Here is a 16,960-nt window from a genome sequence, read left to right as displayed (position 1 = left end):
TCAGTTGGTTAAGCATCTGCCTTCTGCTCAGGTCATGATCCCAGGGTCCTGGGGTCAAGTCCCATATCAGGCTCTCTCTGTTCAGTGGGGAGCCTGTTTCTCCTTCTGCCTGCTTCTCCCTTCCGCTCCCCCTGCTTGTGCTCTCTCCCTCTCTGAAAATAAATAAATAAATTAAAAAAAAAAAAAAGCACACAAAGAAGAGTCCAAAGTACCAGGGAGAGGGCTAGAGAATGTGAAGTCCTCACCACAGGACTAACTAGTATTAGCATCAGCCTCCTATGCTGAGATTCCATCTCCTATCACCACCACCTGCTTTTAGAAGCACATCAATTCTAGTTCACTGCCTCTGCGCCTGCCAGTGTCAGCAGTGAATCTTGTGCCTCCAACGTGGCCTCTTGGAGCAGATATAACACATACATAGAAGCAGCGATGTCAGCCTCTGCACTGCGGTTCTGCTCCACCTCCCATCCCACCTCCCGCCAAGAGTCCTAAGTCTAAGAGATGATTGCTTCATGGAGTCCATGTAAACCACAGAGAACGAAAGAAGCTCCTGAGCTTTAAGAATTCTATATATTTGTTGGAGCCATTTTCAGTTTACATACTGTGGCATGGCACTCTAATAGAATCGTGGTAAGTAACTTTATTCTTCCCATCTTGTAGATGAGTAAATGGGGCTCAGAGATTCAGTGACTGACCCAAGTAACTCACCCAAGGTCATTCAGCTGTGCCTAAAACCTAGACTTGTCTCACACAACACCACACCAGCCCCTAGTATCCAGAAGTAGGCTTTCTTTCTTTTCTTAAAGATTTTATGTATTTATTCATGAGAGACACAGAGAGACATAGGCAGAGAGAGAAGCAGGCTCTATGCGGAGAGCCTGCTGTGGGACTTGATCCGAGGACCCCAGGATCACGATCTGAGCCAAAGGCAGATGCTCAACTGCTGATCACAATCTGAGCCAAAGGCAGATGCTCACTCAGGTGCACCCAGAAGTAGGCTTTCATCTCACCCAGAAAGACCTATCTTCCTGAAGAACATTTTCAGAGATCCTGGAGAATCAGCTGTCTCCTTCTGCTTTCTTTTGAATCACCACCTGGTAGTTGTCAGGAACCCACAAGGTTTCCTGGCAACCAGACCCTCTTCTAGTAACACCAAAGCCAATAGAGATCAAGCACTACAGGTTCTTGCTTGCTGCAACAGGTGCCAGCATGGTCTGGGCCTGGGCAGCAGGCACTGGGTGCTCAGTTGTGCAGTGTTCAAAGCCTATTACTTGTCGTCCTCAGATGTTCCCCATCAGTTTAAGCTATTATCCCACCTTCCAGGACTGGGAAAGAGCCCTCCCCTTCAACCCCTGCTGCCCCTATAGCACCATTAACTGCTGAATGAAAAGATTGCCTTCCTCCCCATGGTTATATACATCCAGCCGCTGAGCAGGACTATCACAAATGAAAATGCATGGTTGTGCCATGACACAGTATGGAAGGCAGCCGTCCGTTTCACCTGGGGCTAGGCAGCAGAGTCCCTTTCACACACCTGTCCAAGTCAGATTTATGAAGAAACTCACGTCTAAAGAAAAAAAAATGCCAAAGGCCACATTTCAATATTTGTGAGTCCTGGGGATTTTAGGATCATGGAGCATTACCACTGAATTTATCAGTGCCAGGAGGAGCCTGTCTATAATAGTATGCCTGGAACTCCCTCCACCCAGCACTTTGAAAAACCCAGAGGTCTAGGCACCATCTCTGTCCCACTCATGACTCCACAGCTGGCCTTCTGAATGACAGCAGAGAGTCTTTATGTGGTAGCATAATACTGATGAGGGAGTTTGGAAGAATTGAGAAATATTGTTTAGAAAAGATATAGCAAATTGCTTTGAATACTTGAGGAACTCTTATCGGAATATGAGATTTGATTTATTATGTGATCATTACACATACGATGAGTGCCTGATGAGTGCCAGGCCCTGGAAATGTCAAGAAAAATAAGGTCTCTGCCCTTAGAGAGAAATTAGGACATACTAGTGTAAGTTAAAAGGAGTCCTATTTCCATGCTAAGAATTTTAAGGGTGGCCTCCAATGGTATGGGCTTCCTCTAGGAGTGAGCTTTGCATCTTAAGAAGAGATCAAGGGATCACTGATTGGCCACACCCTAAAACCACAGAATGCTTTCCTGATTTAGAAGCTAATTCAAGTAGTTTCTAAGAGCCAGCTAATTGCAACTTAGCACATAAATTCAACCATGCTATAACAGTGTAGAATATCTGAGTATTTCTCTCCATTGTCTGTGCAATCAATCCAACTTCACATTGCAAACTGCTGGATAGAGAGTGGTGCCATTTCTGGTTCAGTGAGTGGCCTTTTCCCCTGTATACACATTGTCTCCTGACTGCTCTCCCTTCCTGCAAGCTGTCTGCAGACTGGGGACTAGCCAGGCAGTCATTTCCTCCCCTGAGTCCTACTGTGTCAGCCAAGACGAAGCACTTGGGTGCTGGAGAGTAAACATGAACCTTTGGAGTTCAATGAAGCCAGCACAGACTCATTGGAACTTTGGGATATGTAAGGCTCTGTGGAGGGAACCAAAAGCTTCTTTCCTCAGAGACCTCAGGAGGTTTGGGTTGGGACACAACATAGTGCAGATGAGGCCAAGGAAGAAGGAGGCTGTGTGACAGACCAAGGCAGTGGGCCCCAGGTGGGGCAGGAGCTTACCCATGTCTGCAGATTTGTGTGGGAGGTGGGATTTGAGGCATACCATGAAGGGAATATGATTTTGAAAGGAAGAGATAGGGAAGAAAATGCATCTAGGCTTCAGGGTAGAGAAAAGTGCTGTGGGCAGGCAGCAGGTGGGAGGCTCGGCAAAGTGAGGGATTTACAGAGGAGGTGGGCAGTCCTGCTGTCTGGAGGGAAAGCTGAGGAAGAAGGAAAGGAGCAAGGGTCTCTACATGGCCAACTGCTACCTCTGTTACACTTTTTCTAAGAAGAGTAAAAATCTGCTTAAGAAGTTAATCTTCCCAAGGATATGTGATCATGTGTGAATTATAAGGCAAGACAGAGCTTTCTGACTATCTTTGGTTTTCTGATATGATTTCTGGAGGCTCTGTCTGCTTGCTTGCTTGCTTTAGATGCTAAGATAATCAGTTCACTAGATATACTGGAAGAAGTCATTTCACCCTCTAGGAGTCTGACTGCCGGAATTCATAGGGTGTTTGAGTAATCTGGGGTGCACAGTGTTCTACAGGTTGTCTCAGAACTGGGATAGGCAGGGTGGGGTTCTGAAAGCCTACACTGTCTTTATCCAACAAAGGCAGTTGGGATGCACTGGCATCTGGCTTTTCCTTGCTGAGAGGTGCCAGGATCCTCATCTTCTCCCTCTTCCTCGTCTCCTCTCCTTTCCTCCTCCCCTTTCCTCTTCCTCCCTTCTATTCCAGTTTTGTTGAGAAATGATTGACCTACACCACTGTAAAAATTTCAGATATACAGCATGATAGTTTGGTTTACATATATGGTGAAATGATTACCACAATAGGTTTACTTAACACCTCTCATCTCATACGGGTACAATAAAAGAAAAGGAGAAAAATCCTCCTTGTGATGAGAACTCTTAGGATTTACTCCCTTCACAACTTGACTGTGAGTCATGCAGCAGGGTTAGCTGTAGTCACCGTGTTGTACATAACAGTCCTAGGACTGACTTATCACCAGAGGCTTGCACCTTTTGACCACCTTCTTCCAATTCCCCTTGCCCCCACTCCCTGCCCCTGGTGACCACAAATACGATCTTTTCCTGATTGTGGTGGAGTTTTTTGTGGGTTTGTTTGTTTGCTTGCTTTTGTTTCTTTGTGTTTAGCTTCCACAGATAAATGAGATCATATAGTATTTGTCTTTCTGTGTTGGATTATTTCACCTAATGCTTTCAAGTTCCATCCATGGTGTTGTTGCAAATGGTAGGATTTCCTCATTTTTATGGCTGGATAATATTCTATTATCTGTATATATACCACCATTTCTTTTTCCATTCATCTATCGATGGATACTTAGACTGTTGCCCTATCTTGGCTGTTATAAATAATGCTGCAATGAACAGCAAATATCATTTTGAGTTAGTGTTTTCATTTCCTTTGTATATATTCCCAGCAGTGGAATTGCTGAATCAGATGGTAGTCTTATTTTTAATTTTTTGAGGATCCTCCATACTGTTTTCCATAATGGCTGCTCCAATTTCCATTCCCACCAACAGTGCACGAGGGTTCCCTTTTTTCCACACTTTCGCCAACACTTGCTGTCTCTTGTCTTTTTGATAATAGCGATCCTAACAGGTGTGAGATGGTTTTGATTTGGATTTCCCTAATGCCTAGTGAAGTTCAGCATCTTTTTATGTATCTGTTGGCCATTTGTATGCTTTTATGGGGGAAAACTGTCTATTCAGGTACAATGCCCATTTTTAAATTGGATTATTTGTGGCTTTTTAACATGTTATTATTCCTTTCCATTTCAAGGGATTTCTTGAAAGCTGGAGACAAGGAGAACATTTTTAATGCAGACCATTTCCCTCTCTGGTACCGAAGAGCTGCTGAGCAGCTTCCTGGGAGTTTTGTCTACTCCATCCCATTCAGCACAGGTGGGTATCATTGGAGGTGGGACTCTGTATGGTTCTGCTGGCCCCAACGCATTGCATGCAGGGTGTAGGGAAGCTGTCTGAATGCTGGAGTGAGTCTTGAGAGCCAGTGTTGAATATTGGCCTAGCAATGAACTACCAACCAGTTCCATGAGTATAATGGCCCCAAGTAAAATGAAGCTTTTGCTTAACCAAAGCATGCAAAGAGCATTTCTGGAAGCAGGACTGCTCTTTTTTATTGTGTGGAATTTGAATACAAATTTCTCAGGAGAAAAAAAAACAAAAACAAAAACAAATTTCTCAGGAGATTTTTTTTTTTTTATGTTGTCCTGGCCCCACTTAGAGAAAATTCAGGCAGGGATAACATCCTTCGCCAGAATCATCAGTGAGTCACACCACTTTGGAGGCCCACAATACCCCTATAAAAAACTAAATTGATTCATATCTAAATGCATGAGTGAGGACTAAGGTTTTGTGTAGCCTTGTGCTCTCCTAAGGGCTGCAATGACTAAGGAAAAGCACCTAGCCAGTGATTTTTCTAATCCTAAGATTTTATATTATATATATAAAAAATTAAGGTTGCCTCCCTCCAAAAAAGAACATTATCTTATTACAACCAGGTTTAGGAGCAAAACAAACTGCAATAGTTTTTAATTGTCCTTGGGTTTTGGGTTTTTTTTTTTGTTGTTGTTCGTTTGTTTGGTTTTTTGGTCTCCCACAGCTGATACTTTTTGTGTCCATTTTATGTAAGGCTCTGACTGTGCATTGTAGTAACTTTAGGTGACTAAGACCTAGTTCTATAAGCTTGGATTCCTTTGAACGGTTCCACCTATACTTACGGTTTATATTAAAGCCAATTAACCTAGTCTCTTGCAAGCATTCCTAAATCAACCCTAATGGAGGTTCTCTAATGCTTAGTGTTGAAGCCCCCTCCCTGAGTCTTAGCATTGCTCATTTCCATGAGCGAAAACATCCTCAGAAAGAATGCTTTCAAAATTTACAGAAGACAAGGGTTGTCTAATAACTAGGTGAATTGACTCATTAGGAAGAGGGTTATCAGGAAGATATTCAAGGAAAGCCAAACATTATTGTAGAAACTCCCCAAACAGGTAGAATTTTGCAGGAGATAATCACTTAGTTTCCTTTTAGGACTGAGATTCTTAGTCTATACTCCTTTGTACTCACGCCCACACACATACGTGTCTCACGTACAAATGTCCAGGTGACTAAAGCTCTTTCTTTATATTTATTTGTATGACATTTTATTGCCAAAAAATATCAACTGAGAGACAGTGAACTCTCTCCTTTTGTAAATCTATCAATGTCTTCTTTTATCATACAATGTCACGATACTTTCTCTTTCTTGACCTTCTAAGACAAAAATGGAACTTAGCTTGCTAGATGTGGACAGGAAGCCTTTTCTGAAAGGATGGATTTTGCTCAAAGCTGGATAGGGAAAAGGAGCAGTGGGAAATAAAAGTTATGAGTGATTGGCCCTTCTGTAGGTTTGCTTTGTTACTCTTCTGTCTTTTTCCTATAGAGGCTTATGCCTGAGAAAAACAAATTCTGGTTAATTAAGACTGTTGTAGAATTGGTTTTTGGCAAGTGGGGTTTTCATTGAACTTTCAGTGAAATCCTATAATGAAAAGGAATTTACTTTGTTCATGGTAAAGTTAAGGACGACTTAACATCTTAGGAGATCTCATTCTTCCTTTGGATTTGGAGAAAATGTTAAACATCATCAAGTTCAAGTGTTGTGGTGGAACTCTCTCTCTCATTTTTTCTACCGTGTGTTGATTACCTGTACACATTGGAAAAGAAACTGGTTTCATTACTGCTTAGATTCAAGCTAGGAGAAAACTCTCAATTGCTTCAGTCCTACGTGTATTCAAATTCAGGTCTGCCTCCCCCCTGTTGCCCAATTCAGTTGGATTCCCTCGAACACTTTTTATGAGGCAAGTGCTGTGCTAACAGTTATTAACCAAGAGGGTTTGAAATTTGCACTCAGTGTCTTTTAATTCATAGGTATTGGAATCATTGTTAGTAATTGAAAGTCTCTTAAGATTAATGCCATACTGTTACGACATTAATAATAGTTTGGAGTAAGGATTGCGTTCCGAGTCTATCCCTAATTGGAATGATTTTGTTAAGAAAAACTGGGCTTAAAATTAGAATTTTATAAGTCAGTAAAGTCATAACCAAACAAATCAGAGCTGAAGTTCCCAAAGTGTGAAACAGTTTCAAAACCTTCTCTCATGTAGCTCTCCATGGCTGTATTCAGAGAGGCGATATAAATATGATCACTGACATAAGCAAACATTGTAATTAGTAACCACAAATCACCAAAAAAAAAAAAAATGTGTTCCCTCCAGTGGTACTTAGTAATTTTCATGTGAAGTAAAGAGCCTGGACACCCAGTGTGATGGTTAGAACTCAGTGCACTGATTCCTTCAACTGAAAGGATTATCTACACAGCAGCTATGGCCTCACAGAGTTGGCCTACTCTGGGTTCTGGGAACCAAACACCAGCACAATCTGAATTGGTGACTGTAAGCCAATATGATTATTCTCTAAGCTGTACATGTAACTCTCTCCATTCTTGTGATGGTTTCTCTTCTTTCAGGAATAGTCAACAAAAGCAACGTGGTGACAGCGAGTACCTCCATCCAGCTCCTGGATGAACGGAAATCTCCTGTGGTGGCAGGTAAAGGATGGATTTTAATCAATATAAATAAGCATGGCATACGTTCATCTGGACAGTCAACTACTTCTATGCAGTATGTCTGCTCTTCAAAAATAAGATTTGAAAGAAAACAAAAATTGAAAATTACTTCTTTCTTAGCTTGGTATCATCTTCACCAATTCAAGATTCTGACAGCTGGTTATGTTTGATGTGACAAAAGAAATCTCTCCCAGTACTCTTATTCTTAAACTCTGAGCCAGTAAGAAACTGTTGGTATATGCAGAGGAGAATTTCTTGAAAGTAGGCAGCATGCTCATTTAAAGTAAGCTCCAGATCTCCCAATGCCACATCATTAGGATCACAGTGGGCTTACTAGGAAAGTGTGGGTTTGTTTTACGTACACGTAAGCTGAAATGTGCCTTCTGTGGAGAGCCTGCGATTGTCACCACTCTCATCCTACTGAGGAATTAGAGTTAGATGGATCTGCAGGTGCCAGGTTTGGGACCAGGAGAAAGCCAAAACATTTCACAGTGGAGAGTCTGGAATTGTCAAAGAAATCCTGTCTCTGGCTTTTGCTGTCTCTCTCACTTTCAAGAGTGTCGGTAGATGTCTGTGGTAGCTGGGGACTTTTGTTGCTGGTATTTGATCTGAAGGGCCTGACACTGCCACAAGTGTTCCTTTGAGGTCAGCTCCTGACAAAAATGGAGTCTATAAGTCTGCCTGGCATATCATCTATTTCTGATATTGTTGGAGCCATCAGTTGATGGATGGGCAAGACCCTCCAAGCACCATCCTGATATTGGCTAGATTTACCAAAGGGAATTGTTCTGTTCTACAGGCAATTTCCTTCAGTAAGTTGTACCATAGGTGGACTTTGAACATCAACCATTGTGTCTTTGCACACTGTGAATATTTGTGAGAAGGAATGCAAATAGAGCAGACATGTTTGAAGTGGTTGTTCTTTGGCTGGGAAACACTGGGCTCCTTTCCCCACTTTATTTCTGACTTAGCCTATGCATCATGATTATATTAGCAGGGATGTAAAGATTTGGGGATAGTTGCCCTGGTTATTCCTGGCTTGTTGGATATGGCAAGGAAGACTGTCTTATGTATCTGACCTATAGATCATCTTCATCTAGGCAGACCTGTAAATAATCAGTCAGGAGATAAGGACTCTGATGATTCACGGCTGCTGTCTTCAAATTTTGTAACTTAGCATCTCATGTTCCTTGAAGAAAGTAGGAGACAGATCATTTAACTCAGTAAGGTTTACTTTTGCGCAAAGGAGGTCAGCCTTGCTTACCTTTAGTGTGATGCAACCAGCTAGTTCCAGAGGCATGTTATTTCTCTGGAATGGGGCCACGTGCAGCAGCTGTCAATGACATGGTCTGACCAAAGTGGACTGTCCCCCTGTGTTTGGAATTTTCTGGAAATCCTTTCCTTGGGTTTCTCATTCAGTCATCATGAAGGACGTTCTGTGTCGGCTGTAAGATCACTGTGCCTATCCCAGCCACTTCTGTCCAAGCTAGCAAACTAAGGTCAGATGCTTCCAAATGCCAATTATTGCATAAATGTCTGTTTGGCTGAGTATGGTCACAATGGGGACTCAGTCTGGGTCCAGTGTGGAGAAGAATGTGAATTTTCCAGATGGTTTGCTGGTCTGTACTGGTCTACTGTTGAGTTACACAGCCGGCCAGAGACCACATGTAGGTCATGGGACATGGTTTGGCGAACCTTGAGTGGATGGAAGAGAAATCCTCCCTTTTACTGCTCTTCAGTGTATGTCAACAGATCCCCATCATTAGAAGATAATTACAGAGGAAGACAAAGAAGCAAGGTTATCTGAGGAACTGTATTTAGTACTTACCTTTTAAAACCAGTGCTTATTAACCTTCTTTTTAAAAGTGTGCTTGGTGGACAGAAGTAAAACAGATTTGCTCAGTTTGCTCTTGAAGGCTGCCAGGGATGCGGCACCATGAAGGCAGTGACCTCAAGAGGACCTCTCTGTCTCCAAAAGCAGAGCGGCCTCTTCAGCTCTCCCCACAGATTGCATTGACTCTGACTCACTCATCATGTCACTGTGTGATTAGGTTCGATAACTTTCTTCTGTATATTTTCCTCAAGTTAAGTAGACATTGTTTACTACTCTAAAATAAAAAAGGTCATTTTAATTGGGGAAGAAGCCTTGTTTTGGCAAGTGAAGATGAATATGTGAGCATGCTTGTCCCCCCACCAGTGTGCCTCCAACAGCAGATGGAAAACAGCCAACTGGCAGGAATGTGGGGTTTCAATGAAATCCTTGTGTTAAATTGAAATGTCTCTGGAAGGAAAGGTGTACAACTTTGCAAATAATCATCAAAGATGACTTTGAAAGGCCTGTACTGCTCTCAGGCCTGATCTGGTGTTTTCACATTCATCGGCTATGTGTGTCTGTTTGGGACAGAAAGAGTTTCTTGTTTTGTTTTGTTTTGCTTTTGCTTTATTCTCTTCTTTCTTTCTTTTTTCTTGTTTTCTTTTTTAAACAAAAACATTTAGATACTCATCTGTCAATGACATCTTTGAAGAAAGAGCAGTCAAACTGGCAGGATTCCATTTGTATGTCAGCCTCAGTGCATAAATGGACTCCATCCATCTTCTTGGCCTATGACATTGCTTACAGTCCTTCTCTTGAGGGACCTGCCAACTTTCCAGCTGCCACTAGTGTGCTGAATTTTCTTAATTGCTTTCTCACTGCAAAGGAAGAAGTAGTAGGACTCTCTCATTGGCCTACAATGTCTCTCCAGAGTGCTAGAACCTTCTATGTGTGAGTCAGGCCCCTCATCCATTTTCCTGTCCTTATTAGAAATGCAAACCTTGGGACTATAAAGTCCATGTAGGTTTGTCACTCACTCTGTAACTTGCTAAATGTGTGGTCTCCGGTCTCTGAAGTTCTCTCTAAAATAAATTGGGATCATTACCTCCCTCACCTTACTCTGGCTTGATTTGGGGATAAAATGAGAAAACAAATAAAATACTGGACTATGAAGAAGTATAAAAATGCTAGGAATTGGGGTGACCAATATTTATCTTCAAGCAGGTGGAATATTCATTCACTCATTTATTCACTAAATATTTCCTGACCCCCTTATTTTACTAGGCTCTCTAGATATTCACAACTGAGAACCAAGCTTCATAATGACATTGCCCCCAGAGACCTGTAAAATAGCAGTTATTTTTAAAGCCATGTCCACATAGGACAGGTGAATAGAAAAGCTGGACAATTATCTAAAAGGTCCTGGAGGTCAAAGACTTTGTTCTTTTCATCGCCTGTCCCTCTGAACAGAACCCCATGGAGTACCTGAAGCAGAGTGGATTGATCCTCAATAAGAATGCTACAAAATGAATTGAACTTGTAGAAACCTGTTTTGCCCTCGCTTAGTTATTATTGACTTGAGTTCCATAAATTACCTAGATCATGGTGTTAATTTTCTACTCTGCTCTTATTGGGGAGACTGGGCCCTACTGACAGAAGTCATAGGCACTGCTTCTACCATGTGAGGATAGAAATGCCATGGACAGAAAAGAAATGCACTGAGGGAAACACTGAGCCACCAGGGAGGGTGAAGTTATGCAGGGAACTTCTCCCATCTCTGGATGGTCTGTCTGACCCTCCTCTTCTCCTTCTGGACTCTCTTTGACAAATACACAGTATGGCATCTCAGTTTTCTCTAAAGAAGTTCAGATTTGGGGGCAGCCCCAGTGGCTCAGCGGTTTAGCACCGCCTTAAGCCCAGGGCGTGATCCTGAAGACCTGGGATCAAGTCCCATGTCGGGCTCCCTGCATGGGGCCTGCAGAAGCTCTTCTGCCTGTGTCTCTGCCTCTCTCTCTCTCTCTCTGTCTCTCTCTCTCTGTGCATGTGTCTCATGAATAATAAATAAAATCTTTAAAAAAAAAAGTTCAGATTTGGGGATTTCTAAAATAACAGATAATAAATTCTAATTGTTTTCGTTTGCTTTAAAATGTAAATTTTAGCATATCAAAATCTAGAACTTCTTCTACAAATGTTTCACTTTGATTTCTTAAATAAAATTTAAAATCCCTCCAAAGGCAAGGACTGTCCCAATTAGCTCTGTCTTCTCAGTGCTAAGCACCAAGTTTGATGTGTGGTAAATTTGCCAAAAATAGTGACAGAATAAATAACTCAAGGAAGATGGGTTTCATATTCACCTGTCCTGTGTAGGTGCAGAAGTTTGCAAATTTTACTGTCCAGACAAGGAGAACACAGCATTTGACAAAAACTCCAAGAGAAGCAATCAGCAGCTGCAACTCCAATCCATGCCCTTGTAATATGACACAGACCACTATGGGTATTTTAAGGGATAGAAAAACCATTTACTACCCCATCCTAACGGCAACTGTGCTGACCCAGTAGTTATCTCTACATCAGCAAATGTCTTTTCTGAGGTCTGAGCATTGAAGTGATGCTTAGAATAGCTAATCTGATCAGCAGCAGGAAAAAAAAAAAAGTAGCTGAGAGACCATAGAGGCATTGTTTTCCTCCAGAAACAGTTTTCTAAAACAGATTTTTTAGGTGTGATTTACATACCAAAAATCCATCTAATTTAAGTGTTAAATTCAATTATTTTTAGTAAATTTGTGGGAGAGCTCTGATCTGCCAGTCTGTTTCTTTGCAAGAAACGTGTTCAAAAGAGAAACACATTAAATCCATTCATTTGGGGAAATTTGAAAATGGGGTTATGTGGTCTCATTTGCATAATTTGAGGCAGTATAATGAAGAGGAATGCTTGATGTTAATACAGAAGATCTCATTTTAATCAGCTAATTAGGACAGAAATTAACACCCCTGACCACCAGCTATTGTCAGGTATATGGTATTTAAATGGAGTGTACTACTCAATATGAACCTTTCATTAAAAATAGATGAATAGTGTTGGCAAAATGTTATAGGCAAATATTCAGTTTAACAATATTCCTTTGGCGGGATTTCATATATACGAGTTAACGAATATGGCAGGAGTTATGTATCAAGTCTGTGTTGGTAAACTTCTAGTTTGTCAGGTTTGAGCAAAAGGAATATTTCATCTTGGCAGAAATTAATATTTACTCACTAAACAGTAGTTCTCAACCAGGGCAATTTCCTCCCACCCAGGGGACATTTGATAGCATATAGAAATATTGTTGTCACAATTGGTTAAGAGGGGGTGCTACTGGCATCTCGTAGGTAGAGGTCAGGGATGCTGCTAAACAAACATCCAGTAAGACACAGGACAGCCCCTCAATACAATAAAGAATTATCTGGTCCAAACTGTCAGTAGAGGGGAGATTGAAGAATGATAAGCTTCAGATTTTTGTGCTTTCAAATTCACTGTTTTCGCTTATAGGCTCCTTTATGAAAAGATCTTGTCCCATTTCTTCATTTTTTAATTAAATTGTTCAATAAATGTGTATCTAGCATGTACTGTGTACATAGCGCTGGGGATACAGCTGCGAACCAGCCCCCTCGAGGTCATCTTGGAATGTATGGAGGGATTGTTGGGTGATACAGTAAGAGGGCACTGTTAGCATGCCTTCGTACCTGGAGGTTGGGGTGACAGCTGCCCAACAAAGAATCCTCCCATACAAATGCCACAACACTCCCTGAAAACACTAAGACCAAGCTGCTGCCAATGCAGAGCTTCCATTTGTGTGGGAGATACAGACAACAACGTATTGCATGAATGGGAGGAAGGCAGGGAGAAGGGAGGGAGGAGGGAGGAGAGAGGGAGGGACCCCGAGTAGTAAATGCTCTATAGAAAATAGACCAGGATAAAGAGATGAGGTAATGCTGGCAGTGGCAAGGGCAGAGATGCATGCTCATCCTCACACATGTGTATCTGGGTATATTGCAGGGCCATTCTTCTGCAGACTCAGGGGTGGGGTGGGTCAGGGAAGGCCTGACAGAAGGAAAGTCCTAAATGGGGAGAGGCCGCCATCATGCAGAGATCTGCAGGAAGGGCATCCCAGGCAGATGGAACAAACTTCTCCAAGAATCTTGAATGAGATCCCTCATACATGTTGTAGCCACATTCCAGGTGGGTACTCTGAGACACAGAGGAGTATCTCAAGTTTCAGGGGTATTTACTAGAATCTTAAAGCAGGACTGACAGACAGGTGGACAGATGACCCAGGGAAAGGTGGGGCACTCAAGGCACGTCTTGGTTCTAAATGTCAACTATGAGGCAGGGCCTTTGATGTGTTTGACATTTGCTTTTCTCTTCCTTTTTTTTTTTTTTTTTAAGCTGACAAATAGGAGCAATGGAGGGGCAAAACGAGGTCTAAGCCAGTATGACTGACAACAACAAACATCATAGAAATGGGTTAATGAGCTAGCTGCCAGTTATGCTGTATTTCAAGTCGCCATAGAGAACAGCTGCTCTGCATACCACCGTAGGCAGGCATGGGGGCATGGTAAGGATTACTGCTCCAGGAATAAAAATAGCCCAGAGTCTTGAGAAACTGGATCCTGTGTGCTAACTCTCCAGGATACTCACTGCCAAGAGGCACTGTCCTTTTATAAACCTTATCAAAAGCTCCAACATACCCTCCACCCAAAACTCAGTGGCCAAATTTTCAGATAACAGGTTCTCATGCCTGGCTTGTGCATTCTATTTTTTTTTTAAGATTTTATTTATTTATTCATGAGAGACAGAGAGAGAGAGGGAGAGAGAGGCAGAGACACAGTCAGAGGAAGAAGCAGGCTCCATGCAGGGAGCCTGATGTGGGATTGGATCCTGGGTCTCCAGGATCACGCCCTGGGCTAAAGGCAGCGCCAAACCCCTGAACCACCCAGACAACCCTGGCTTGTACACTCTTTTTTTTTTTTAAGATTTTATTTATTTATTCATGAGTATACACAGAGAGGAGAGAGAGAGAGAGGCAGAGACACAGGCAGAGGGAGAAGCAGGCTTCACGCAGGGAGCCCGACGTGGGACTCGATCCAGGGTCTCCAGGACCACACCCCGGGCTGCAGGCGGCGCTAAACCGCTGAGCCACCGGGGCTGCCCTGGCTTGCACATTCTAAATCGCCAAGTCGAGACCCCTCTTTTTGAGAATATGGTGTGATTTGGGCACTAAAGCCAATGTGAACCAAGGATTTGGCAGAGAGCCCAGGGCCATTTCGCCCTTCTTGTAAAATGAGGTTGATTGGTGCTTTGGTTGGATTTCTAACAGTCTAGTTTTTAAAGAAGTAGATTTGGTTCATCATCACCAAAAAGGAAAGGAATTTACCAATAATGGAGAATGACTTACACCCAGATTCTACATGGCTTTGGGGGACCTCTCTGGTTCCTGTTGAGAGAAATAAGTTTGTTTATAAATATATATATACAGTGCTTGGCAGATGCTTATGGTGAGTGGTCGATCATGAGTAGCTGCTAAATTATCACTGCTATTGCTACTCTTGTTAGAACGATGGTTGGCTACGCCCACCACTTCTCACTAGCCAGTGCTTATTGGCATGTGCTCTTCTTTGTGGAAGTTTGCATAGGAGATGCCATTTTGACATCTTGACATGTTTCATGTTTCTTATAGTTTTATTGAGATATATTTCACATACTATAAAATTCACCCAATGGGCATTGAGGAGGGTACATGATGTGATGAAGCACTGAGTGTCATACTATGAGTTGGCAAATTGAATTTAAATTAAAAAAAAAAAAGAAAAAATCACCCATTTAAAGTATAGGTTATTGGACTAGTGTATTGACTGAATTGTGCACCCATCACTGCAGTCTAATTTTAGAACATTTTTAACATCCCAGAAAGGACCCCTCATACACACACTCATTCTTGATAGCCTATTCCCTACCCCAGCCACAAATCTACTTTCTATCTCTATGGATTTGCCTATTCTGTACTCTGCAGATAAGGAATCACACAGTACATTGCCTTGTGTGATCAGCTTTCACTTAGTTTAATGTTTTCAAGGTCAACCCATATTGTAGCATATGTCAATACTTTTTTTTTGTCAATACTTTTTTTAATGCCAAATGATATTCCATTGTTTGTATGTAACCATTTTGTTTATCCATTCATCAGTTGTTAGAATTGGGTTCCCATGTTTTAGCTATTATTAACAATGTTGATATGAACATTCATATACAACTTTTTGTATTAATAAATATCCATTTCTCTTGGGTAGTAGACACCTAAAAGTGGAATTTTGGTGTCATATGGTAACTCTATGTTTGATATTTTGAAGAACGACCAAGCTGTTTTCGAAAGTGGCTGCACCATTTTACATTCCTGTCAGCAACATCTAAGGGTTCCAATTTTCCACATTTTTGTCAACACTTGCTATTTTCTGTTTTCTTTATTTTAGCCATCCTAGTGAGCATGAAGTGATTTGCATTTCCCTAAAAACTAATTATGCTGAGCATCTTTTCCTATGCTACTTGCATTTGTTCATTGGAGAAATGTCTTTTCATATCCTTTGCCCTTATTTCAATTATGTTATGTGTCTTTTTATTGTTGAGATATGAGTTCTTTACATATTCTGGGTATAATTACTTTTATATCTACCAGCTGTTTTTGTAAACAACATGCCCTTATTGTCTATGGACAGCTTCCTGCTAAAATGGAAGAGCTCAGTAGTTAGATGAGCACATGATGTGATGTGATGAGCACATGATGAGACCATAAGGACTACAAAGCCAGGAATATTTTCTACCTGGCCCTTTATAGAAAAAGGTTGCCAACTCCTGCTTTGGATGAAAATATGTCACAATCTATTTTTTGGAAAACATAAAACACTAATTTGTTCACTCACTCATTTCACCATCTTTTTACCTTATAAAAATGAACTGGTTATTTAAATCTGGGGCTATGTAAGTAAATGTTGAAGATAGAGCTTCATGTATCAGAAGGTGCCCATCAGTTGTGCCTAATGTTTTTGTATATGCGGTTGCACAGAAATCCCAATCAAAGATCCTAAGCTTTCTAAAAATATATGCTCTCATTGTCAGTCAAGACCGTGATTTACTTAATCTTCTCTCTAGTTTATAAACCTCTGAACAGTGTAATCAGCATAATGCTTGGTAGAGCATTGGAAATGCCCTCACATGCTTTGGTGGAAAACAGTTTCTGGGATTTTTTTTCCCCCAACATGGCTCATGAGAGATTTGGGGATTTGTTTAGCTGCCTTTACCCAGGCAAATCTCCTGGTGACCTTGTTGGGATCTTGATCTTGTTTAAGACAAGAATATATGTGACTCATGCTAAGCAAAGTGCCCACAGAGGATAAGTGACCTAATGTGAATCTCCCCTTCCTGGAAGAGAGAGATAGGCATCACTAGGGTCTGCAGCAGGAACATAAATGCTCTGCCAATCGTTCTGAAGACTCTCCTACTCATGGAAAATGCTTTGGCCAGTTGGTGGGAAAAGAACAGTTTTGATCAAAGATTTTGAATTCCCATGGCCTCCCAAAGTCTGTGCCTACTGAGAGCTCCTGGGTTCTATTCTGGATGAAAAGTTTGAGTCTAACTGTCATTCCTACTTCAAGACCAAATTAATATGTGGACAGGCTGAAGCAGATGAGAGTTCCCCATTGTCTTTAAGCACAAGAAGAAATTTTGGAAACTTGTGGTCATTTTCTACACTTTTGCTTCACTAACCTACTCCTACCACTT

The 16,960-nt window shown here is 41.6% G+C and overlaps 1 protein-coding gene across 1 annotated transcript in view; it reads left to right on the top strand.

The window, feature by feature from the left end:
- CACNA2D3 (calcium voltage-gated channel auxiliary subunit alpha2delta 3) overlaps window positions 1-16,960 on the top strand; it is an 842,189-nt gene that overhangs the window by 679,146 nt on the left and 146,083 nt on the right. Inside the window, exons 26-27 of the mRNA XM_055342619.1 lie at window positions 4,494-4,615; window positions 7,236-7,316. Coding sequence (XP_055198594.1) covers window positions 4,494-4,615; window positions 7,236-7,316 — 203 coding nt within the window. The remainder of the gene's footprint in view (window positions 1-4,493; window positions 4,616-7,235; window positions 7,317-16,960) is intronic.

This window comes from Nyctereutes procyonoides, unplaced genomic scaffold, assembly GCF_905146905.1.
Source record: "Nyctereutes procyonoides isolate TBG_1078 unplaced genomic scaffold, NYPRO_anot_genome, whole genome shotgun sequence".
Lineage (NCBI taxonomy): Eukaryota > Metazoa > Chordata > Mammalia > Carnivora > Canidae > Nyctereutes > Nyctereutes procyonoides.
Note: the sequence above shows the minus strand (reverse complement) of the source record. Positions and strands in the feature narration are given on the sequence as shown.